Source organism: Tamandua tetradactyla, chromosome 16, assembly GCF_023851605.1.
Source record: "Tamandua tetradactyla isolate mTamTet1 chromosome 16, mTamTet1.pri, whole genome shotgun sequence".
In the NCBI taxonomy this organism is placed as follows: domain Eukaryota; kingdom Metazoa; phylum Chordata; class Mammalia; order Pilosa; family Myrmecophagidae; genus Tamandua; species Tamandua tetradactyla.
Window position 1 is genome coordinate 78,797,699 of NC_135342.1, and position 24,444 is coordinate 78,822,142.

Here is a 24,444-nt window from a genome sequence, read left to right on the forward strand (position 1 = left end):
GAGGGTGGTGCTTGTTTGAAAAAACCAAGGGTTCGTGTGTTCAACTCTGAGAAGTCTGCTTCCCAAAAAAGTGCCTGGGTGACTTAGATACTAGGATGACAGGTCGTTGTCAGTGTGCATGTTGAACTGGCCGACACTTGGCACAAGCGAGTGACCGAAACCCTTTTTTGGTAATGCAGCACTTGACCTTGCACCTGTGTCATCCTAATTTGGGGTACATTAATTTTGGACAGGGTTTCTTGAACAGCCCTTCAGTTACCATGCTATTGAATACTTAGCCTAGCTGTGAGGAACTGGGATAGATGAGTGAATTGCAGTCATACTTGGCACGTGATCGTGAAGTCTCAGAGGAGGGGGACAAAGCTGCCAGCCCCATAACGCCTGTAAGTTGAAGGAGGTGCCCAGGAATGGGGGTGGGGGGGACCAACAGCTTGGAAAGGATCCAAGGAAGGCTGAGAGTTATAGGATCCTGATCAACCGGTTTTCTAGTTATCAGGTTCTAAGATAACTTCCTAAACCCACAGCTTCATGAATATAAGGAAGCATTCGCTATTCCATGGAAGGTAAATATTTATTTAAAACTAAATGTTATTTAAAAGGATAACAGCCAAGTCAATAATGAGACAGGGGCTGACAGACTGGGGCTGGCTTGGAAGAATCAGAATGTCAAGACTGAGAACACATCACCTAAACCCCTGATTCCCAAATGTGACAAAATTTCATGTAAATTAAGACAAAGAAAAAAAAATTACTCAAAACAGCTGTCGCTACTTGCTGACTCCCTACTTTTCCTCCCAGTGTTAATGGAACCCGCTCTGCAAACTAGCTTTCATCCCCACCATTCAAGTGAAGTAGGGCTATTGAACAGGCTCAGTCTTCATCTTAATCAAGGAGAATGAGATGAGAAAACAACTTAATAGTTTCAAAAGACTTACTAGAGACGTTGTTATGTACAATTTTATCAGCTTTTAATGAGGTTTCCAGAGGTTCAATTAATTTTTGTAATTTTTTAATAATGGTTTCTATGGGGAAAAAAGTGTGCCTCTCATTCCAAATAAGCACTTACAAATGTTTGGAGTAAAACCTCTTCCAAAGGAAGCAGAAGCAACTGTTTTGTTAAATTTCAATTCACAGATTAAGTTTCAAAGGTTCTTATTTCCCATACACTTAACAAGAAACCTCAACCACAAACTGGTCCAATTAAGACTCTCAAACAAGGTCTGGCAAAAAAGTGTGTTATGAAAGAGAAAACTCAAGGGAGATTCTAGGTTTTGATCGTTCACTAAAGCTAAGGACAGCCTTACACTACACCTTTGCACTGGTCAGCATTTTACATATGTCCTACTACAGAGAATTTTAAAACATCACTGACATGGTTTATTTATTCTCATCACATAACAATGATTCAACACCTATCTTATAAATTTAAGACATTATGTACCACATAACCTTAGATATAATTATCTGATGTTAATTTTACATAAAATTGCAGCTTCTTACCACCCACTGAAGCCAGGTCAACTTGGCATGAAGTCAAAATTTGTCTAGTTTTAATGATCATGGATTAGTTGTGGGTTGGGGGAATATCAAATATGGCAAAATAAAGGCTTCCAAGATATCTCCATCAAAATTTTCAGTGTTATATGGTATCTCCAGTGTGTAATTTTTCACAACTTAAGATCTTTTTCTTAGATTAAGGAGACATGGTCTACAAGAGAAGGGCTTCCGAACTTAACCACTGATCCTCTGAGACCAAGCCGCATTACAAATACCCTAGGAGATATCACTGACACAACTGTCTTCATGACATAAAAAGGTGCTAAGTTATACTTACAATGGAATAGCATCTCGTAAGAAAACAAATCCACTGACTTTCAACCAATTTATTGTAACAAGATTAAACTCTGATTTTTTTAAATGCACATAATGTCATAGTATATGGTCCTCAAAACTGTTTGGCATTATTGTACCTGAAGCAAAATCATCTCACAGTAGCTTTCAATGCTAACTCATATGGGGGGCTTGAGAGGGATTGCATAATAATCTTCACAGCAATACAAGTATTCACTATAATGCAGAAATTCACTACACAAACCAAGGATGAGCTTCTAACTTATTATTCAACACATACATCATTATCACACACATAATTTGTCCATATTTTAACTACTATTCCATAAATATTTGACGTTTGTACTAATGCTACTGGAATGGAATCATATAACATAAAAAAGGATTTGAAAACCAGATTTAACAAGCTCTAAAGGGCTAAATTTAAGACTGAGAAATCACTATTTATCCACAACAATTATCTAAATAAATTAAGAGATGACTGGGTCACCCACTATGTGTCCAAATCTAGGAATTAACTAATTCCATAGGAGATTCAAACAAACAAAAATACAGTTAGTAACATTGTACATGTTAAACCAATAGCACAAAATTGGGTAGGCTTGTTGAGGATGAAAAGAAATAAGGTTTCACTTTAAGCCATCTTGATAAAAAAACCTTTTTTAAAGTACTTCACCCATAAATAAAATTACTCAGACACACACAATACACATAACACGTACAATTTTCTAATGAATTATTAACTGAAGAGCAGCATTTTCATACACAAACAACTAGGGCTGTGCAATATAATACACAAATTTTTACAGTTAACAATACCAGCAACCTTAGTTATAAATAATTCTTTTAATCTTTCCTGATGAACATCTGAAAACCAACACTGTAATCATCTAATGAAATAATAATTTCCCTTAAAAATATATTGTAAGTATACTTCAATTTCAGATTGCCTTGGTTCACAGAATAACATAAATCACACAACTTTAAACAGCTTAGGGAAAAAAGCATTGAAATTTAGGTTTCTTCAACGTGTTCTTCCACTTCAGGCATTATTTACTCTGTGCCATCCAAGTGACTCTCGAGGTTTCTGCACAGCTTCTCTAAAAGTATTACGATTTCTTTGCATATGATGACTCAACATTAGGCTAAATAACCAGTTATAAAAGAAAATACATCAGGTCAGTTGTGTTCTTCCAAACGTCAGAATACTGTAGGTTCCCAGAAGTTGGCAAAATTTCCTAAAGGGTCATCTGGACTCATGCTTTGCAGGATAAGGCCTCGTTACGTAAAGAACGATTGAGAATATTTGCTCCCCACACCCAGAGCCATTCAGGCATATACTGTGCAAAGAGAAACTAAAAATGAAAGAGAAAAAGGTTATGAGGTTAGAATCCAAAGCCATCAACGCTGACAGAACGAGTGCTAAGATCCACCTATGACTTACTCCAACATATACTCACCAATCAGAAAATACAACGAAGGCAAATATGCAAATTCAATGAAAGTATACTGGACTAAGCAGCTGGTTTTGTACACGACCCTACACTAGACTTGGCGAGGAACAGAAACATGATCACCATCTGCCCTCTTTCTCCAATAATTCCAGACAGGCCTACAAGCAGTATTATACATCCACCTTTACTTAATGTGATAGAAAGAGGCTGTTTATTTAGTTAAGGGTTATAAAATCATTCCCGGAATAAAAAGCAGTTGACACAGTTATGATATGAGAAAACTGGGATTTGAGGGCAGGGTGAGTCTAAGCTAAATAAGAGAACTGAGTCAAAAACCAAGACCTTAGGATGGCATCTTGAGATGTGAATGAGGAGGGCTGAGGGGGCCGGGGACAAAAGTCCCGTTATGTTGCTTACTTCAAGACACCTCATCTGGGGCCACTGTGCCCACTCCCCACCCCTCCAGGGGATACCTGGCAATGTTTGGAAATGTTTTTGATTGTCCTAACTGGAGAGTTGTCCTACTGGCCCCAAAAGGGTAGAGGCCAGGGATGCTACTGAACATCCTAAATGGGCTCCACCACAAAGAATTATCTGTGCCCAAATGCCAATCATGCTGGGGCTGAAAATCCCTGTGCTACTCTTGAGAGTTCTGTCCCATAAGAAATGGTGGTGACAAGCCCCCTGGCAAGTGCTGAAATTCCAGCCTTAACCAGAACTGAAGTGACAACAGAGGTTACGCAGGAGGCCACAAATGAACACGGAGGCCACAAATGAGCACGGAAGGGCTTGCCCCATAACAGGAGGGGCTCCGCAGCAGCTCTAGGCCCGCCCCCCGGGAACAGGAGCCCGGGATGCAATCTCTAGCCAGGGATAACTTTCTGGGAAAGTGACTAAGGTTTCTTTGGACCCCTTTGAAAAACCAGGATTCTGTCAAGGAACTGCCTGGATGTAGCTCCCTGGAGACTGTGCCTTACAGCAAAACAGCCTAAATCCAAGGAAATAACAGAAGTCCATTTAGGGTCCCTTAGTCTGGGCACTGAAGGTCGGTCATCTGCAACTCAGCACTTGAGCAGGCTGGATAATCAGATCCCCTTCAAGTGATATTCTTTATCTCAGTATTTATTTAGTGGGGAAGGGATCAGCATCTAAAAATCTGTCTGATAATTTCCATCCATGACCACTATCTATTTCAGTAGGAACAAGGTATATTTGCTAGTTCCCTCAGGAGGTGCCAGAATGGCACATTTCACTGAGATTTCAGCATTCTGGCCAGGAGGGTGGAAGAGCTTAATGGAAAGAAAGAATGAAGATAAGGGGGACAGTTAATCCTCTGGGTATGGACAGAAACACTTAAGATGCTGACTCATCTGTCCATTTAGATTATAACAATTACTAGAAGGACTGCCAAATCTATCCCACTAGGAATGGCAAGGAAAAGTGCCGCAACTGAAGTAAGGGGGGGAGAAGATGGCGGAGATGTGTGTATGTGGTGAGGGAGGGCTGGATTTCTGTATCTTTAAGGTCTTATCCATACTCAGAGGTCCTAACCAGGGTCCAGGCTTAAGAAGGGAGGCAGGCAGCTCCTCTTCCTCTGCAACAGATCCACAGCTACAACCAAAACTTGGGGCAAGAGGATGAAAGGAAGGGGAAACTAATAAATTAAGCTGGTTGGGGAAACTTATACTTGCAATTAAAATGCAAATGTTAGACATTCCTCAGAAACTGAGGCAGGTAGAACTTAAAGATAAAAGGAATAATGGGAATGGAAACAATCCCAAGGAACACAGGCTAGAAATCTTACACTGGAGTCATTCCAAAGTTACAAACACCACTTTTGGGCATGTGTGTAAGCAATGGCCCCCTTTCCAAGTGAGTGGGAAAACGGGCAGGGGGGAGCAGGGCTCTGACCTCTCCCCAAGTCTTCCCATCTGGCTCTGAACCCCTCACACCACCTCAGTGTGCAGCTCCAGGGCCTCCTCTGTCCCACCCAGTTCCACCTCTCCCAACGCCACTTTTCTTTCAGCCATAGCAATATACACAGACAGAGGCACACACACATATACAGTATTTGTGAACAGATACATCAAAAATAGGTACTAATTCAGAACAGAATGTGTCCCCGATCTAGAAATCTACTCCTGCTCCCAAACAGAGCTCCCATTTTTATAAGCACGAGCCTTATGGGCCACGTTGTCGAGTTAATGGAAAACCAAACATACACCAGAGCATTACTAGCCTTTCCATCACGTATCATGAACAGAAAGCTTCACCGTCAACTGCACTGTATGCTGTGAAGCTGACAATTTAATAGGCACATTCGCTAGTGCTCCCAAAATCAATGTGGATAATCAGTTAACAATTAAAGCAATACATTCTGAACATTTTTCTAGTTTGTTTTATAAGTGCAAATCATCTTTTTCTACTTTAGCTTGCAAATTTTTCTAAGACAATCAACATAACACAAGATAGTATTGCCACCTATCAATAGTGCCTGACAAAGCAAAAAGAGCAGTGGTTATGGATCAGCTCTGGGGCTGCGCCTCGTTAGAAAAGCCCTGATGCTCCAGCGACGACGTGGGTGGTGAAGTCTGAGGCGCTGTGAAGGAGGAAACATGTTCCCTCACCTCTGCACAAACTGAGCAAAGCACCGCTTTTTGCATTTAATCATGATCACCTGATTTCATTATGTTCTCAGTGAAACACTGTGAAAGTGCTTTAGATGCCATCATCAACAGAGTGTCACACAGAGAGAGGAAACCCGTAGAGCACTGGGGGACAAGAACCTCCTGGACTGAGCAGACCAGAGCTGCCATCAACTCTTGGCCATGGTCACCTCTACAAGGAGAGCCTCCTGTCTCCCCAGCCGTCTCACCCTCCTTTTTACATCATTATTTCAAACCTCTGATTCCCCTCTGTTCACCTCCCTCCTCACAGACCACCCTACCTCTCGGGAACCATCAGACAGGCGCTCCCTCAGCTTCCAACAGAACCTTACACCCTCTCCTTCTGCTGGCCTTGGTTTCCAGCTGTTCTCTAAGTTGAAGTCATATTCCTGCTCCTGTGTGCTCGGCCCCATTCCCGCCACTCCCTCAGGAGCCTCTCCTTCCCCACAGGCTTCTACTCTCCACCATTTAATTACAGTCAAGTCTCTCTGAAGCCAAATAAATTAACCAGGAAACAAAGAGAATCCTCCTCGGACCCAAATCCATCTCTCATCAGCCCGCAGAGCCTTACTTCTTGAATGAGCTTACTTTACCCACATTGTCTATTTCCTCTTCTTGACTAGATTCTGGATTCTGCCTATGCCCCCAAAACTGCTTTTGTCAAAGTCACCAAAGATTCCCAAGACACTAAGCCCAACAAGACACGTTTGGGCCTCATGTGTTACATGACGGCTGGCTTCACCTGGTGCTGATAACCATTCTCTTTACCTTAAACCACCCTGCTCCTTGGTTTCCATGATACCACCCTCTCCTGTTCTAGTGATCATTCTGGTTGCCAGCCCCTCTCAGTCTCCTTTGCTGCATCTTTTTCCTTCCACCACTCCCTGGAAGGTTGGAGTTCCTTAAGACTCTGACCATCCTGTCTCCTTCTCTCAACACATTCTCCTTGAATGATATCACTCAATCCCGTGGCCTACTGTCCAGCTAAATGCTCGTGACCCTCAAAGCCTCCACCCCATGCAGACCTCCTGGCTGAGTGCCCACCTACCCCCTGCCAATCCCACTTGTTCTTGTAAATACTTGCCACAACCTTCAAATCCAACATGCATAAAATTCTACCTCTTATTTCCCTCAAACAAGCTCTCTTTCTCTCATGTTACCTGTCTGAGCAAATGGCACCATTGAGTTTCTGAAGCCATAAACCTGAGAATATTTTTTATTCTCCCTATCATTCAATCCTCCCTATCCAATCCATCACCAGATCTTGTCAAGATGTAAATATAAACTCTATAATGTAAGTCATACTGCAGAAGACTAAGTAAAATAAACAGCACAAAATAAAATGGATTACATATAACATTTCACACAATAAATTAAAGACCAGAGACTGACAAAGGATTGAAATCTTGACAAAATTTAGATCTGCAAAATTCAGCCTCAAAAAATAGAATACTATTCAGCGATCAAAAGAAATGAAGTTCTGATCCATGCTACATTGTGGATGAACCTTGAAAACATTATGCTGAGTGAAAGAAGCCAGACACAAAGGACAAATATTCTATGATTCCACCTAAATGAAACATCAAGATTAAACAAATTCATACAGACAGAAAGCAGGTTAGAGGTTATCAGGGGCTGGTCAGGAAAATTGGGGAGTTACTGCTTAATGGGTACAAAGGTTCTGTTTTGGGTGAGGAAAAAGTTTTAGTGCTAGAATGTAGCGATGGCAGAATACTGCAAAGACAATTAATGCCACTGAATTTTACACTCCAAACATGGTTAAAGTGGCAAATTTTATGTTATATGTATGTAACCACAATTTTAAAAAGTTCAACCTAGAAAAACTGTATTCAGAAGAAATGATGACTACAAAAGAAAAGTCTCAGTGATAAAATCTATCAGAGAAATCTGCTTTAAACAAAACAATTAAGGAATCAAATTTTTGTTGTAAAATTTCAAAAAAATTTGATGATCTTGAAAACAATTTGAGTAAAATAAAGACGAAAACAAACAAAAAAAAAATGGAAGCAGTTCAACAGCCTTGTATAGATGACTACTCTAGGAATTAAATTGGCTTAACAGAGTTTCTTGGCAGAAAAAAAATATGTTCTCAAGAAAAGTTCATCAATTTGAACAAAGTTCAATTACAATTAAAATACAGATGTTTATAAAATGCTGTCAAAATATCTACTACCCTATCTTTATTATAGCCTCATTTCTATAAGAACTTCAGTATCTACTAAGACTATAAGTTTGTAGGTTTCTCTGCTTTTGTTAAGTAGTTAAGGTACTGGAAACTACTGAAATAAAACTGCTACTAATTAAATAAACCTTAAGCCAAATTAATTTGGTGATAATAAATCTAATCATCTTTATGCGAATAGTTCCAAAAATATGTGTTTGGTAATCACAAAACTCTAGGCAAAAGGAGTTGCATAACAGGGCATGCACCAAGTCAAGAAAAAAGTTCGTGAATGTGAAATGGTACAACCTCTGTGGAAGGCAGTTTGGCGGTTCCTCAGGAAGTTAAGTACAGAATTGCCATATGATCCAGCAATACCATTGCTAGGTATCTATTCAGAGGACACAAACGGACATTTGTACACCAGTGTTGCTAGAAGCATTATTTACAATTGCCAAGAGGTGGAAACAGCCCAATGCCCATCAACAGATGAGTGGCTAAACAAGCTGTGGTATGTACATACGATGGAATACTATGCAGCTGTAAGACAGAATAACATCATGAAGCAAGTAACAACATGGATGGACCCCGAGGACATTATGCTGAGTGAAACTGGCCAGAAAGAAAAGGACAAATACTGTCTGGTCTCATTGATATGAACATTAATGAGTGAACTTGGAGAATTTGTTCTTATGCATTATATAGATACCTCCTTTTTAGTTTATGGTGTATTAGAGTGGGTAGACGGAAGTAGCTGAAACTGAAGAGCTGTGTTCCAGTAGCCATGTTTCTTGATGATGATTGTATAAGGATATAGCTTTTGCAATGTGACTGTGTGATTGTGAAAACCTTGTGTCTGATGTTCCTTTTATCTACGATATGGACAGATGAGTAAAAAATATGGATAAGAAATAAACAAATAATAGGGGGAACAAAGGTTAAAATAAACAAGTAGATTGAAATACTAATGGTCAATGAAAGGGAGGGGTAAGGGGTACGGCATGTATGAGTTCTCTCTTTTTTCTTTCTTTTGCTGGAGAGATGTAAATGTTCAAAAATATATCATGGTGATGAATACACAACTATGTGATGATACTGTGAGCCACTGATTGTAACCATGACAAGAATGTTTGTATGTTTGTTCGTTGTTTATAAAAAAAAATTTTTTTAAAGAAAGAAAAGAAAAAGCCTTGTTAAAAGTGGGAGCAGAGACAGCACACACCTCCAGAGGGTCTCTGGTCCCAGTTCCAGAGGGAGCAGAGTGATCCTCATGCACATACTGGGAACATATATGTCTGGCACAATTTGTCTGGTGGTACCTGAGGGACTTGCCATAAGGCCTGTGTGTAGAAGGCAGCTCACTGAGCTCTCCTACAGAACGTATGGGAGAGCAGTCAAGTGCCTGCCTGGAGCAGGGGACTGTCAGCTGTAAGACATACAGTGCAATGCCAGGGACCTTGGGGAAACTATTTTCCAGAGAAGAGGGGATAGTTGGAACTGTATAAATGGGGGAATTCCTAGGGCCAAACACACATGCCCAAGACAAGAAAAAAAATGCACAAAAAGGAACAGGGACCCCTCTAAGCTTTGGCCTCGTACTATTCTCTAAACTCACTGTATGGATAAGCCCTGAGAGAGAGCACTAGCACAGGTTAATCTGCAAAGACTGGGAAAGAGGCTTTCTTTTTTTTTCACCTTTTTTTTACTATTAGCTTCTAGCAATTAAGGAGAGTGCTGTCATAACACTAGCTAGAAATAAGCATAAGGAACAGACGCCTCAGAAGTTAAATTCAAGAGATAACACACAAAATATCAAAATGTCCAGGTTTCAACAAAAGGTTTTAAAATACTTAAAGAAACAGAAAGTGACCCAGGCAACAGAGAAGACTGAAGCATTAGAAACCTTCAGTGAGGAGGACCTGAGTCATGCCAAAGACTTTGGTTCTAAATATGCGCAATGAGCTAAAGGAAAATATGGACAAAGAACTAAAGGAAATCTCTTTATGGACATAAAGAGAATATCAATTGAGAAAAGGAAATTATGAAAATATACCAACCAGAATAGAATGCCATAGTAACAGAAATTTCAAATTCCCTAGAGGGGTTCAACTGGAGCTGGCAGAAGAAAGAATCAGTGAACCTGAAGACAAGACAATTGAAATCATCTGGTCTGAGGAGCAGAAAGAGGAAAGAATGACAAGTGAACAGAGCCTGAGGAGCCCGTGGGACACCATCAAGCATACCAACATACAAACTATGGGAGTGCCAAAAGGAACCGAGAGAGAGAGAATGGGACAGAGAGAATAGTCAAAGAAATAATGGCTGAAACATCCCAATTTTAACAAAAGAATATACACATTCAATGCTTGATGAACTCCAGATAGGAAAAACCCAAATAGATGCACATTGTGTCAAACTGCCAAATGCCAAAGATAAAGAGAGAATTCTGAAAGCTCCCAGAGAGAGAAACAATGTAACACATACAAGGGAGCTGTGATAACATTCCAACTTCTCACTGGAAACCATGGAGACAAGAAGGCAGTGGGAAGACATAGTTGAAGTGCTGACAGCCAAAAACTGCCACCCAAGAACTCTGTATCAGGCAAAACTGTCTTTCAAAAATGAGAAAGGGATTAAGACAGTCCCAGATAAATAAAAACTGAGGGCTTCATCACTCCTGCACTGGCCCTACAAAAGATGCTAAAGGGAGCTCTGCAGGTTGAAAGGAAAGGATAGTAAACACTGACTGAAGCTACATGAAGAAACAAAGATCTCAGATGAGGGTAATGGCAAGGGCAAATATAAATACCAGTACTACCATATTTTTTATTAGTAACTTCACTTTTACCATCCTACTGGATCTAAAAGGCAAATGCATAAAATGTAATGATAAGTCAATGGTTTTGGACTCATATATAAGTATGTAATTTGTGGCAAGAACTACAGAAAGGTGAGGAGACAGAAGGGTATAAGAAAATAGCCTATATATATTACTGAAGTTAAGTTGGAATCAAAACAAAAGAGATTGTTATAGATTTAGGATATTCAATTTAGTCCCCATAGTAACAACAAAGAAAGTATCAGAGAGTATGCAAACTCACAGAGACAGAAAGGAAAGGAGAATAAAGGTTACCAGGGCTGGGGGGAAAAGGTAATGGGAAGCTAATGCAAGATGAGTTTGGGGCGAAGGAGAAGTTCCAGTAGCGGCTGGTGGTAAGGGTGCTGCACACCGTGAATGTGATGAATCCCACTGCACGGTATGCTTGGGACAGGTTCAGAGGGGAATAGATATGCTATATGTACTTTCACAATTGAAAAAAGGGATAACGACAATCTGGTAGAATGCATCATTTTGGGTGGGCTGTAAGAATGGAGGAGAAAAGGCTCAAAAGAACATTATTGGGACATAAGAAAAAAATTGAATACAGAATATAAGCTTCGTATCAACATTAAATTTCTTAAACTTGGTAACTGCATTTAAGATGATTACCTAAGTAAATAACCTTGTTCACAAGAAATGTACGTGGCAGTATCATGTGTTCAGGGAGTATGATGGAGGGAGGGAGGGAGGAGGGAGGAGAGCCTGAGAGGAAAAAGCGGCAAAATATTAAAACGGTGGATTTGGGTATCTAGAGGGCTGGAGTTCTCTGTATAGGGTTTGTATTATTTTTGCATTTGTCTTGCAAGTTTGAAATTATTTCAAAATAAAGAGTTTTAAAAAAATGAGAACACTACATATTAGAGGGAAAAAATTCTAATCAAGGGCACTTCTACATACTGTGTCTATATAATAAGTCATTTTGAGTTCTTGATCTAATACTTAGGTCAAAATTTCAAATATGTAATAAAGTTACTCTTTAAAATACTAAAAGGCTTAAATCTTTGTCATGCCTGAACATACTTTTTTAAAAAAATTCTATGCCTCTTAGGCTACTCTTGAGGTCACTCTTAAGCAAGCTTCAGTTAGACATTACTATCTACCATATCTTGCCAAACCCTGATCAAAACTATTCCTGCCAATCCTAAAGAATGCCTAGGGTGTCATATATAACATTCTACAAAAGTTCCACATACTAGCATAACCTTCCAGACACCTACAACCTCCAGATGGGTCCCTGGACCAGATAAGTCCTGAAATGCAGAGGGCCCAGCCTCTCCAGAACATCAACTAGTTCCATCCCCCTATCCCATAGTATCCACAGCCCCTTCCAACATGAAATACTTAGTATTTTTATAATGCCATCATCTATTTATGTTAAAACAGCATATTTCATCTTTTAGGTTTCATATAGACTACACCTCTGAATATTCTTAATATAATAATTTCACAAAAGAGCACTTGCTGACTTAACTGAAATCATCAAGTGTCAGGTTTAAGAATCAGAATTTATCATTCTCATCTCTCAGCATCAGGCTTCAATCAGAGGCCTACATGTCATCTAGAAATGTTTAGGATGCATTAACCAAATGTTGAAACCTAAGCGGATACCTGAATAGAATGGGACCAGTATCCCGTGGTCCTTTTTGAAATTCCAAGTGTGGAAACTGCATGATGTGCGTAAACTTTGGGTGACGGCACCAGCCACCGGCATCTGTGCAGAAAGCTGCTGTGCGGAGTCACGTTGGTAGCGACATAGAACGGGATCAGACTCTGTACGAAGATCCCTTTAGAAGCATATTCATATTGCAGTGCTCGGCTGAAATGGTCTAAATAAGCCTGTTAAAACAGAGAGTGGGAAAAAAAGATTTATTTTTGATTTTTCAGAAAACTGAAAAAATTCAGGAAAAAAAAAAAAGACTATCATTTCAGGAAAAAATACAGAAGCCAAAATGAATTTGCTGACAAACTGCTCAGACAGCCTGACCAAACAATGGTAATAAATGCTCCACCTTGTCATGAGTCTATTTTCCAATAAGTAATACATCACCTTAGAAGCAGAAAATGCAGCCAGCTGGGGAGTTGGTTTGCAGCAGGAGCCAGAGGAGATGGTGACGATGGCTCCCTTCTTTCTCTCCACCATTCCTGGCAGCACTATATGGACCATCAGGCTGGCTGCAGCGATGTTGACGTTAACGATGTCCCAGAGTTTGTCCTCGGAGACCTGAGTGAAATACTGGGGGTAGGGGTAAAACACGCCCACATTGTTCACCAAGATGCCAACATCTCTGTCTTTCAGGGCCTCTCGGATTGGGAAGTAGATCTCACGGCCAACGCTGAAGTCCGCAACGATAATATCCGTTTCCACCTTATAGGTGTCAGCTATGTCTTTAGCAACAGTCTGCAATTTATCTTTGTTCCGACTAATCAGGACAATGTTGAGGCCTCGGCTTGCTAACTCTTCAGCATAGGCTTTTCCAATCCCATCAGTTGCACCTACAATACAAGCCAGGAAAACTGAGCATGTTTGTTTCGTGGTGTGACCTTGAAAATGAACCTTCTAAAACTCATTTCCATGTTCAGTCAGAGAAAAAAAAAATCACACGCGAAATAAACCAGGTTCTAATATTATCAGTCAAGGACAGTGTTGACTCAGTGTGAATGATATGTGTTAGTTAAATACTCTCCCAGACACCTGGGAGGCCAATGAAGAGTCACTTCTGTCACCAAGTTGACTGAGATGCAGTAGGGAAGTGTTTTCAAACTTACATCTGGCTTGAACATAGGCCAAGAGGTGCTTCTCTGGGAAACAACGACAAAATAAGTGAAATTTAAAATAGATGACGCATTTCTGAGAGTGGTGACAGTTCCCAAGGACAATTTCAAAACAGCAGCAAAAAGGAAAAGCAAGGGGTAGGAAGCGGATCTGCAATAGGATGGGGATAGGAGTGGGCAGAAGGAGAACAATAAGGAGGAAAATTCTTCCTAAAGGACGGACAGTAAGAATATGTGAACATAACCACAACAGCATGCTCGCATGAAAACATCCCATTAAGTTCAGTAGTTCCTTGAATAATGCATCTGACTTAATGTAACCTAAATGGAAATGATGAGTGTGATTTTTAAATTAGGCAAGAATTACACTCTCATTTCTTACCGCTGATGACTGCCCATCTTCCATACTGCTTGATCAGATCTGCTCTGCTCACCAGCCGAGGAATAAAATGCAGCCTGATCAGGCTGTAAAAGTCACAGACAACGGTGATGCTTTTTCTGGCTGTATACCAGGCTCCAACCAAGGCCAGCGCTTCCATATAGCAGTTGCAAGACCTGGCAATTTCCCTGTACAGCAGGTAGAAGCTGTCAACAGCAGCCATGGTGATGGCAGCCTGCAGGGAAGACAAAGAGAGATGTTCTCTGCCTAATAAGTTAAACGAGCATGCAGAGCTTGAGTTTAGAAAGACATCTGGGGACATTAGATCTTGACATTTTGCATTCAAATAACGGGAATTTTTCAGATGCACATAGAACCACAGATCCAGATCAGTCAATTTATGATCTCCTTATTTATAGCTGTAGCTTATAAAGTTCTCTTCTTCCCAGGAGATTGATCAACACCACCAAGAGTTACCAAATTCCTACTAAAATTCAGACACTGGGCTATGTGTTGTGGCTACAAAGATAAACACAGTATGCTCTGTTCCCTAAAAAAGTTCCTTGTCTAACATACTCAAGCAGACAGTATGTGACTCATACTACAGCAGAGCAGTGGGTTTATTTTTCTGCTTAATTTGTAACCAGTAAGCACAGAGTAAAGAGCTAAGAGAATAAACAGAGGTAGTGTTAAGTCACAGCTTTGGCCTCAAAATGCTTACAGTCCACTTGAATCAAAACCAAGCTTTAATAAATCTTAACATAAGTGAAAAAATGTATACATTTTTTAAAAAATGCCCCCAAAATGAAGAAATGGATTTTTCACATAGCAAATAAGAGAGTATGCCTCCATCTCACTAACTTCATCTGTGCACTGTTATCTTTGCCTGGCCCTGTAAGCTTGAGGGAAGAGAAATCCAATACTCCTCTCCTAAGTACGCACACAGCAAGCATTTACTATATCCTAGGGGGTGTGACAGATTCAAACACTATATCGTGCATTAGGTGATGAGGCAGACATATAAACCAACTCCTTAAAATGCCATCTTATCAATCAGAGATGACCGTGCAGAAGTGGACAAAGGCCAGGTCTTGAAGGTACGGCTAAGGGACGTGGACTTCATCCAGGGGGGCAATGGCGTGCTGTGAGGGCAAATTATCAAAAGGCCCATGACAAACTTCATTTAATTATGAAGAGCTTAGATATACATAAACACAAAAATACAGCATTTAGTATACAGAAGAAAGTATAGCTCAAAAAAGATGAAATATAAAGCTTCTGGGAGCACCCCCTTATAGAAATCCCACTAAAATAGGGGGGAGAAAAAAGGGTCCTGGAACTAAGTAAATACCCAATGATAGCAAAAACTGACCTAACTCTAAGGAAGAAAAAGCCAATGTCCTCCCTCTCCACTGCAATGGAATTTTGCAGAGTTAAAAAACAAAAACAAAAAAAAGAATAAAGGCATGGAAAATAAATTAACCAAAGAAGGATACCTTATGGTGATAAAAAGCACATAAAGGCAGGCGATGGTGGTGCAGTGGCACTGTTCTCGCCTGTCATGCTGGAGACCCGGGTTCAATTCCAGGTGCCTGCCTATGCCCAAAAATAAAAAATTAAAAAAGCACATAAAATAATGAAAAAAATGTGGAATATATATGCGTTTGTGTCAAACTGCCAACCAACAAAACATACAAAAGAAATATGAAAGAAAAATGAAGAAATGGATAGCCAATGGGATTCCTAAATGTTACACAATAAGATAAATTTTAAATTGCTACTAATTACTAACTAAGCTGACCTGGCATTAATTAAACAGAATTAATGCTTAATTAATAAATTTAAATTGCGACCCAAAATTTTAAATCTTACAATCCACTTGAGACAAAATTAAGCTTTCATAAACCTGAATGAATATTAAATGCATATTTTTAAAATGCCCCCAAAGTTAAAAAATTGTTCTTCTCAAATGACAAAAGAGAAAATAACTGAAGTTGGGTCCCTTTATTTTCTATATTAAGAGGCCATATACTGGACACTGTTCACAGAAACCCATTTCCCACCAGAAGAATGCCAAAATCCAACAAAAAAAGAACATTTGCCGTCATAAACATTTATGAAGTACGTAAACCAAAATTCTTAATCTAAAAATAATGAAATAAATGCTCTTTGAGGGTAATTTTTCTTCATGAACCAGACTAAGATTTCCTAAAATAAGAGAACAAAACCAATGAAATTTGGACTGAAAATTCCTCTTTCTTGTTCTGCTCAATCTTCCACATAGCAAGCACCACTTGTCGCTCCCAAATCCTTTAAAATACATTCAGTTAGGACCATCTGTCACAAAAACATTCACTCTTCTTTTGCTGTGTCCGAACGCCTCTCAGAGCTCGCAAACACTAGAGATAAGGGTGTGCCAGCACCTTCCACAGTCCCCTGCTCTGCCAGGTCAATGAAACAGTCAAGGCCCCAGTGATGGGCTGGTGCCTCGGACAGGCCCACTTACCAGGCCAGGTGAGCAAGGGCTCACGTTGGTTGTTGTCCTTGAACAGCAATAATTACAAGACTCCCACAGAAAAGGCCAAAATATTATATTCTTATCAGAAAGAGCATAAAGATTGAGACCTCATGTTAAATCATCTTAAGTTGGGCACTGCTGAAGAAACTTCTGAAAAGTGCGCAAGTAAATAAATGCCTTTAGCTATAACTCATCATACAAGGTCATGAAGAAAGTAAATGCTAAAAATGGCAAATTATATGCAATAGTATTTTTCAAACGAAATGTGATCAAATTAGAACTAATAAAACTATGACCAAAAAAAAAAAAGAACCTAAACACTTGGAATACTGCATCTAGTGTTCTAAATAATAATTGAGTTGGGACACATATCCAACAGGTTTAACAAACGATGTTTTCCATGAAAATTAATTACCACATGTCAAGATCTATGTGCAGCAGCTAAAGCAATACTACTGGGGAAATTCACTGAATTTTTATATTAATGTTCCACCTAAAAAGAAAGTGTTCAGGCATGCCTCGTTGAGTGACCTCACACTCCTGGAAAGCTGTAAAGGGAACCTCTTCCACCTTAAACACAAGTTTTTCAAGAATTTCAATCATGAAGGGATTTCCCATTATCTTCTGCCCTGAGTTCTCATTCTTACCATGGTTTTCTCTTACCTTATCTCTGCCAACTCTGGGCCTTCAGAGATGTGCTGCTTTACCTTTCTCGTAAGGCCAATCTGTGAACAAAAACCAGCAAGAAACAAATTTTCTTTCTCTTTCCCTTATAGTTCAGCTAAGAAACAATTAAGAAAACACACAGTCCTATTCCATAAATTCCCTTATGGGCAACAAAGCATTTATTAAACTCAAAATAGTTCATCTCAAAATAAGAAAGGCACCAACAGGGTCTCTCTCTGAGCAAGATCCATCCACCCTTCAAAGACTCGGCTGAAGTGTGCTTCCCTTTTTCTGGACCTTCTGTTCTTAAAGAACATTTCATCACATGGAACAAAAACCACCCAGGACGGGCCACGGTGGCTCAGCAGGCAGAGTTCTCGCCTGCCATGCCGGAGACCTGCGTTCCACTTCCGTTGCAGAGACTCTAAGGGAACAAGGCCCAGGAAAGGGGAGGGCCTGGGAAGGGAGGGTAGATGCAAGGCTATTCTCTCTGGTATCTGCCTGGGTTTTCGTCTCTGCCCATTCTTTCTCTTTGCAAACCACCTTCCTTGGCTCTCCTGTCAAGAAACCAACACTACTTGGTGTCTCTATCCCACATTCCTGATAGAGATTCTGGCTGGCCTTCCTTGGCCCCTTAGCTCAGGTATCCACCACTTGTGTAGTCAGCTGGGGTGGGGGGGAGAGATTGCAGAAGAAGGGTGTCCTGCACTATTCAGGGGAGCTCTTCTAGGCTGCAAGTGGGGCAGGTGCTTTAAGAATGAGAAAATGGGAGGACTCTCTAGTAAGCTTTTTCCCTCTCCTTTCTCTATACACATTATATCATTATTGTTTTGATTCTGTACCACCCCCAGTAGGCTGAGTTCCTCTAGGGTCACAGTCAAATTTTATCCCTCTCTGTTTCTCAGGCACCTTCAACTTCCCAGCACAAAAAAAAGTACCTCAATAAATGCTGAGTTAAACTGCACTGCCAAATGAACAGTCTCCAGCTGCAGCTCTGAGGCTGAGTTCTTTCCTGTTTAGCTGGTATTCTCCACACACCAGGCACTCGAGGGTCCACCTAAACAGAGCCCTTTCAGCCTTTATGAAAGAAAAACCTTGCCTACAAAACCGGCCAGGGACCCCTGCTCAGGTGCAGCAGATGAGAAGCACCTGCGGCAGAGCGGACTGAAGGACAGCAGTGCTAAGAGGCCTCCACACGCCTGGCCCAGCTTCTCCATACCCCATTCGCTTCCATCACCATCTCATCAGAGGTGAGTCTGTGACGAAGTCTTCACATTACAGTTTCATCACATATGGATACCTTCACCATAGTATATCACTGCTTCATTTTAAAAAATCAGAAGAGAGCTGATGGATTCAAGGTCTTAGCTTTGATGTACAGAAACATGATTTTATCTTTCCTTGGGTTTGTTCACACCGCGATGGGCCAGAAGTGGAAAATAATAGGATATTATAGATGGGTTACTTTTCTCCACTTTTAAGCACATGATGGAAAATGATATCTCCCTAATGAAAAAGAAAACAGTTCTTCCCCCAAAAGCCTCTACATTTTAGTAAAGCTCACAGCCTTACGCTAAAACAGTTTTAAAGTAACGTCTCCATTTAAGACTACCTACCGATATATGTACAGATGTCAAGCTGCATTTAACTTGTTTGGGGGGTTGATTAGTAAATTTTTCTGTGGATTGATTAGTTAACAGTATTAGTCTATAACTGAGAGAAACCCATTATTTAGAAAGCAATAATAGAACACAGTAGAATTCTGATCCCTGTACAAATCTACCTGTAAAAAAGGCATTATAAAGTTTTGTTGTCTTGTCTCAAGAGAAATCTAAATGTCAAGTGGAAAAAAAAAAGAGAGAGAGAGAAACAAGCAGAGGAAAACAGTAAATGAGAACTGTCCCTAAAGCAGAGCAATTCCCTACTGACATTCGGGCATTTTCTCCTTCCACAGGCTCTCTTCATCAGGGCTGTAGTCATCAAAATCTCAAAGGTAATATAACAACAAAAGCGTCACAGGAGAATTACGATCGAAACTGCAAAGAGCAAGGTCACCTCTTCAAAGAACAACCGCTGTGGCCTGTAACATTATCCTGATCTATAGTTTAGCCGACTTGATTGAGGAAGGTAAAGAGCAGTAATAAATGCAAACATAAAACCCTTCATGAATCAGGAGTTCTGGGAGAAAAGGCTTGGCTGAAGCACAGATATCAGCACTGTTATCCAATGAATGAGACCTGGGAGTGGATGGTAAAAGTGCATAAAATAGATTGGCCAAAACGTTTTTAAAAGGAAATAAAGCACATGTGATAGAAAGAAGACTACTGGAGCATGAGCAAATGGTAGTGCTGTAAATTGACTACTGACCATCAAAGACCTCCACACCCATATCCCACAAATCTGCTAATGTGCTAACCTCACATGACAAAGGGGACTTCACACATGGGGTTGAATTAAGGATCCTGAAATGGGACGATTATCCTGGATTATCCCAGTGGGCCCCAAATGTAATCACACATGTCCTTCTAAGGGGGAGGCAGGAGAAAATAAAGATGGACATTAACAATGGAAGCAAGATCAGAGAGAGAGATGTGGAGATGAGGTACTAGGGTCTGAAGATGGAGGAACGGGCCCCAAGCCAGGGGATGCAGACAGCATCTAGAAGCTGGCAAGAGCAAAGGAGAGTCTGTCCTAGAGCCTCCAGAAAGGAACGAGAACTACTGACACCTTGACTGTAGACAGTGAGAACGATGATAGGCTTCTGGACTCCAGAACTTTAAGATAATAAATTTGTGTTCTTTTAAGCCACTACATTTACGGCAATCTGACACAAGAGCAATAGGAAAATGATAGGTAAATACATAGGTGGGTAGGTAGACAGATGGATAGACGGACAGGCAGTCTCACTTTTAAGAGAGTAAAGAGACAAGCTGCAAATTCTGCCACATTCCTTAAAACCAAAACCTGCAAGTATATTCAGGAGCCAGAAAGCACCCTCAGAGACTCCCAAGATCTGGGCCGGAATGGGGCAGACCTGAGCTCCTCCTTCCCCCCACCCCCACCCCCACCAGCTGGGAATGTCCAACTACAGTCCAAGGCTGAGGACTTTATTTTCATTAAAGATGTACACTTCATAGGGAATCTAAATTCTTTATCTCAGCAGACTTTTAATCTGCCTGCTCTCAGCACTCGGAATCCTACCTGTCCTTCCAAGACCAGCTCAAGTCTCATTTTCTCTCCTCAATTCAATTCCAGCACTTACCAGTAAGTTCCTGCTAAGTGAGGTCTTGTGGACACAGGCCCAGGAACCCCTTCCCAAGTCCTGGCACTGGCCTCGCCTCTGAACTCCTCTATGCTGTTACATGTTTGACACATCTCAGACCGCTTTGGATTTTATTTAAATGTCCAACTAGCTTATATCTTGGTTCTTCAACTAAAGAAAGCATAGACTCCTTGAGAGCAGGAAATGTTTCTAAGATGAATTCCAACTTAAGAAAATTTGGGAAATATGCATAAAAGTGTATAAAACCTTTTACGAACAATTCAAAAAATAACTCAGCAAAACACCTCTGCAGCCACCACCTGAAGTAACAAATACAAAGAGTTTTTTTTTAGAAAACCCATATATTTCTTCCTTCATCACATCCCCACATCCCTTCCTTCACCCTGGAGAGTAACCACTCTCCTACATTCTGAGGAATCATTTCCTTGTATTTTTAGTCTAATCTTTTGGTGTTAAAAAAAAAAAGTATTCATACCCCCCCAAGCATGTATTCTGAAACATGAGTAGTGTTCTGTTTTTCCTAGTTTTGAGCTTTATATAAAGGATCCACTCTGCACGTGCTCTTTGGTGACTTGTTTCTTTTACTCAACACTGTTCTAGGGATTCATCCAGGGGATGCCTGTGACCAGTATCCATTTGGTTTTACTATAAAAATTATGAGCAGAGCTGCAATGAACATTCCAGCCAAGTTTCCTGGGCACGTGTGCAAGAGTCTAAGAGTCAAAACAGCTGGGTCAGAGAGCAGCCATGTGTTCAACTGGACACAGCCCAATGCTTCCTTCCAAAGTGGAGGAACCAATTCTCACTCCTGCCAGCAGTGTGAGCGAATTCACAATGCAGCCTTGGGAGCCTCAGTGCTGGCTGGTATTGCCCAGCAGGTCACCCTATGCCAATAAGATGGGGATGAAATGGTATTTCATTATGATTTTAATTTACCTTTCCCTGAAGGCTGAAATTCTTTTGACATTTGTTACTTAACATTTTCTTATTTATGAAATGCCTGTTTCTACTTTTGCCCATTTTAATATGATGTTATGTTTTTCTTTTAGAATTAAAATAATTCTTTATATATTATAGATGGACATTTTCTCTATGTTGTCTTTCCGTATAGTGCTTGATAAACTCAGTGTCTCAATTTTAAAGGAATCTAATTTATCACTTTTCATTCAGTTTGTGCTTACATTTTGGGTTTGTTTTCAGAAATCTTGTCTCAGACCCAAGTCATAAGATATTTTCCCATTTTATTTTCTAAAAATTTTACAGTTTTATTTTTCAGATTTAAGTCCTGAATCCTCCTGGGACCTGATGGTATAAGGCTGGGATCTCAGACATCTTCACTGTTCCTCCTGAGCCCCCAGCACAGTGCTACATTTACATACAATATTAGCACAGTACTTACAGTGTTTATTTAATAAATAGAATCAAAATAAATCAAATACTGTTTTGCATTTACATCAAAATTTCACTCGAGGAGAAAGAATTTAAGACGTTTCTGAAATTTTATATCAGCACTCTGAAAAACATACGGGTATATCACAACTTTCTGGAATTTCCTCACCTTCCTCTGCCAATTCTTGGCATACCGCTAACTGAACAGTGGTGAAATTGAGTGGAAAGAGCAGCTATGTGGAGTTAGAAACCTGGATTCTCATCCAAGATGCCTGAGTTTCAGTCTCCATTCGTGCAACAGGAATTAAAATAATAATAGCACTTCACTCCTTGGTATTTACCCAAGAGAACTAAAAACTTACGTTCACACAAGAACTTGTACACCGAAGCTCACTGTAGTATTCACAATAGCTAAAAAGTGGAAACAGCCCAAATGCCCATCAACAAACAGATAAACAAAATGTGGTTTATCTGGACAATGGAATATTATTTGTCCATAAAAAGGTACAAAGTACTGATGCATGCTACAACACAGATGTACCTTGAAAATATTATGCTAAATGAAAGAAGCCAGACACAAAAGGTCAGTATATTGATTAAGTCCATTGACATGAAATATCCAGAACAGCCAAACATACAGAAACAGGAAGTAGACTAGTGATTGCCAGGGGTGGGGGAGAAGGGGAATTGGGAGTGACTGCTAATGGAGACAGGATTTCTTTTGGGGGTGATGGAAATGTTCTAGAATTAGAGAGCAGTGATGGTTGCACAACTTTGTTATACTAAAGATCACTGAAACGTACACTTCAGTAAAATAGTGAATCTTACCTTATGTGAATTTTACCTCAAGAAAAAAGACTTCCACTTAAAAAATTAAGAATAACAGATTAGTTGAACTATGTCCCTCGAGTGTTAATCAGTATAATTACAGTTAATTAGATTAAAACCACAGGCTCTGAAAAGAGACTGCCTGGGTTTAAATGCAGCCTCCTTCACCTAAGAGCTGTATCTTGGGTATAGTTACTTCACCTCTGAGCCTTCCTTACATCATCTGTAAAAACGGGATGAAAGAAAGAGTGCCTGCCTAGGATGATGATGAGAATTAAGGGAGGGAATGCATACACGCACTTAGAAGGGAACCTGCAGCCCACGTGCTCCTAAAGCTCGGCCAGCAGCCACTACAGTAGGTGCTCAGTGCTCACCACTGGCTCTCTGTCGTACCCAAAGTTAGACCTGAGAGCGGACTTCATGCGCAACATTCTGTATCCATTATATGCCTACCACCTGACTAATTATACTCCCACCAGCCTTATGAGATAGGGGTATCATCATCCCCAGGTGAAAGAAGGGGAAACTGAGGCCTAGAGAGTAACCTCTGAGGACCACGGAGCTAAGAAGCAGGCGGGAATTCAGATCAACGTCTGGGAGGCGCGGGGCCCTGGCTGTCCACCCCGGGCTAGACGGCCTCGGGGTCACCTGCGCACCCTTGCGCTGTCGCCACCCGGACGCTGCCGTTTTCTGGTCTGGGCGTCGCATCGTCCCCGTTCACCTCCCCAACCTTCCCTCCAGCCCTGGCAGGGCCCAGCTGAGGCGAGTCCCCAGGAAATCCCGGCTGAACAAACGATCGGTGCAGCAGGAATTGCTGGTGCCCTACCTTTAGAGGCTCTATTATTCTTAATTATTTCTCTAATTCAGAGAGACAACAAAATCCAACTCAAACCAAGTCTTTTGGAAATGAACACAAGGAAGCAGAGGCAAAGGGGATTTCAAACCTCTCAACTCGGCCGGGATGGGGTTCGGGTAAGGAGGGCACGCGCTCGGGGTGGGTGGGGCCGCCAGAAGCGCCGGGTCCTAAGGGAAGGGCGGGGCGACGAGCACCACAAGGAGGGGGTTCCAGGGGTGGGCAACGTCGGGGCGCGTGGAGACGGAGTCCGGGAACCGGGTGCCCTGAGATTTGGGGGAACGGGCTGGAGGGGTGACTGATCCTGGCGGAGGGGGCGCTGTGAGCGGGGGTCCGAGAGAAGGACGGGGTGAAGAGACTTCCCGGGGGCGCGAGGGACCCGCGGGACCAGGAGGCGCGAGGGGGCGCCGACTCCGGGGGCGTGGCTGGGGGGCAGGGAGGAGGACTCCCGCCAAGGCCCGGTGAGGTCGGAGGGGGACGAGAACGAGAGGGGGTTCCAGGGCAGAGGAGGCGCAGGGTGGGGGTGGGGGGCGCTGAGGCCGGTGGCGGGCCTGGACGCGGGGGGCGCGGTACCTGCAGAGCCGGCGCAGTGTCCGGAGATGGTCGCGCAGAAGTCGCGCGGCCAACGCCCCCGTCACCAGCGCCGCAGCTGCCGCCCGGCCGAGCCCCCACGTGACGCGCGCACGCACCGGGGGCGGAGCCCTGGCGGAGCCCGCCCCCCT

General features: G+C 41.5%; 1 protein-coding gene and 1 long non-coding RNA gene across 3 annotated transcripts; one reads left to right on the forward strand and one right to left on the reverse strand.

Annotated features, from left to right (window-relative positions):
- Window positions 1-721: 721 nt before the first annotated feature.
- HSDL1 (hydroxysteroid dehydrogenase like 1) lies at window positions 722-24,392 on the reverse strand. 2 transcript variants are annotated; one of them, XM_077133164.1, is made up of 7 exons: window positions 24,296-24,392; window positions 17,367-17,428; window positions 15,682-15,781; window positions 14,189-14,420; window positions 13,082-13,527; window positions 12,643-12,870; window positions 722-3,206 (listed from the first exon to the last, which is right to left on the reverse strand). In XM_077133164.1, the coding sequence occupies exons 4-7, from the start codon at window positions 14,406-14,408 to the stop codon at window positions 3,108-3,110; spliced, it is 993 nt and encodes a 330-aa protein (XP_076989279.1). In that variant the 5' UTR covers window positions 14,409-14,420; window positions 15,682-15,781; window positions 17,367-17,428; window positions 24,296-24,392; the 3' UTR covers window positions 722-3,107. The 2 variants fall into 2 exon arrangements, with proteins under 2 accessions (XP_076989279.1, XP_076989278.1); XM_077133163.1 differs by lacking the exon at window positions 15,682-15,781 and having other exon boundaries at window positions 724-3,206.
- LOC143659846 (uncharacterized) lies at window positions 10,679-19,794 on the forward strand. The gene is made up of 3 exons (XR_013163790.1): window positions 10,679-10,936; window positions 18,275-18,619; window positions 19,324-19,794. It is a non-coding gene; the product is annotated as an uncharacterized LOC143659846 (long non-coding RNA).
- Window positions 24,393-24,444: the final 52 nt, after the last annotated feature.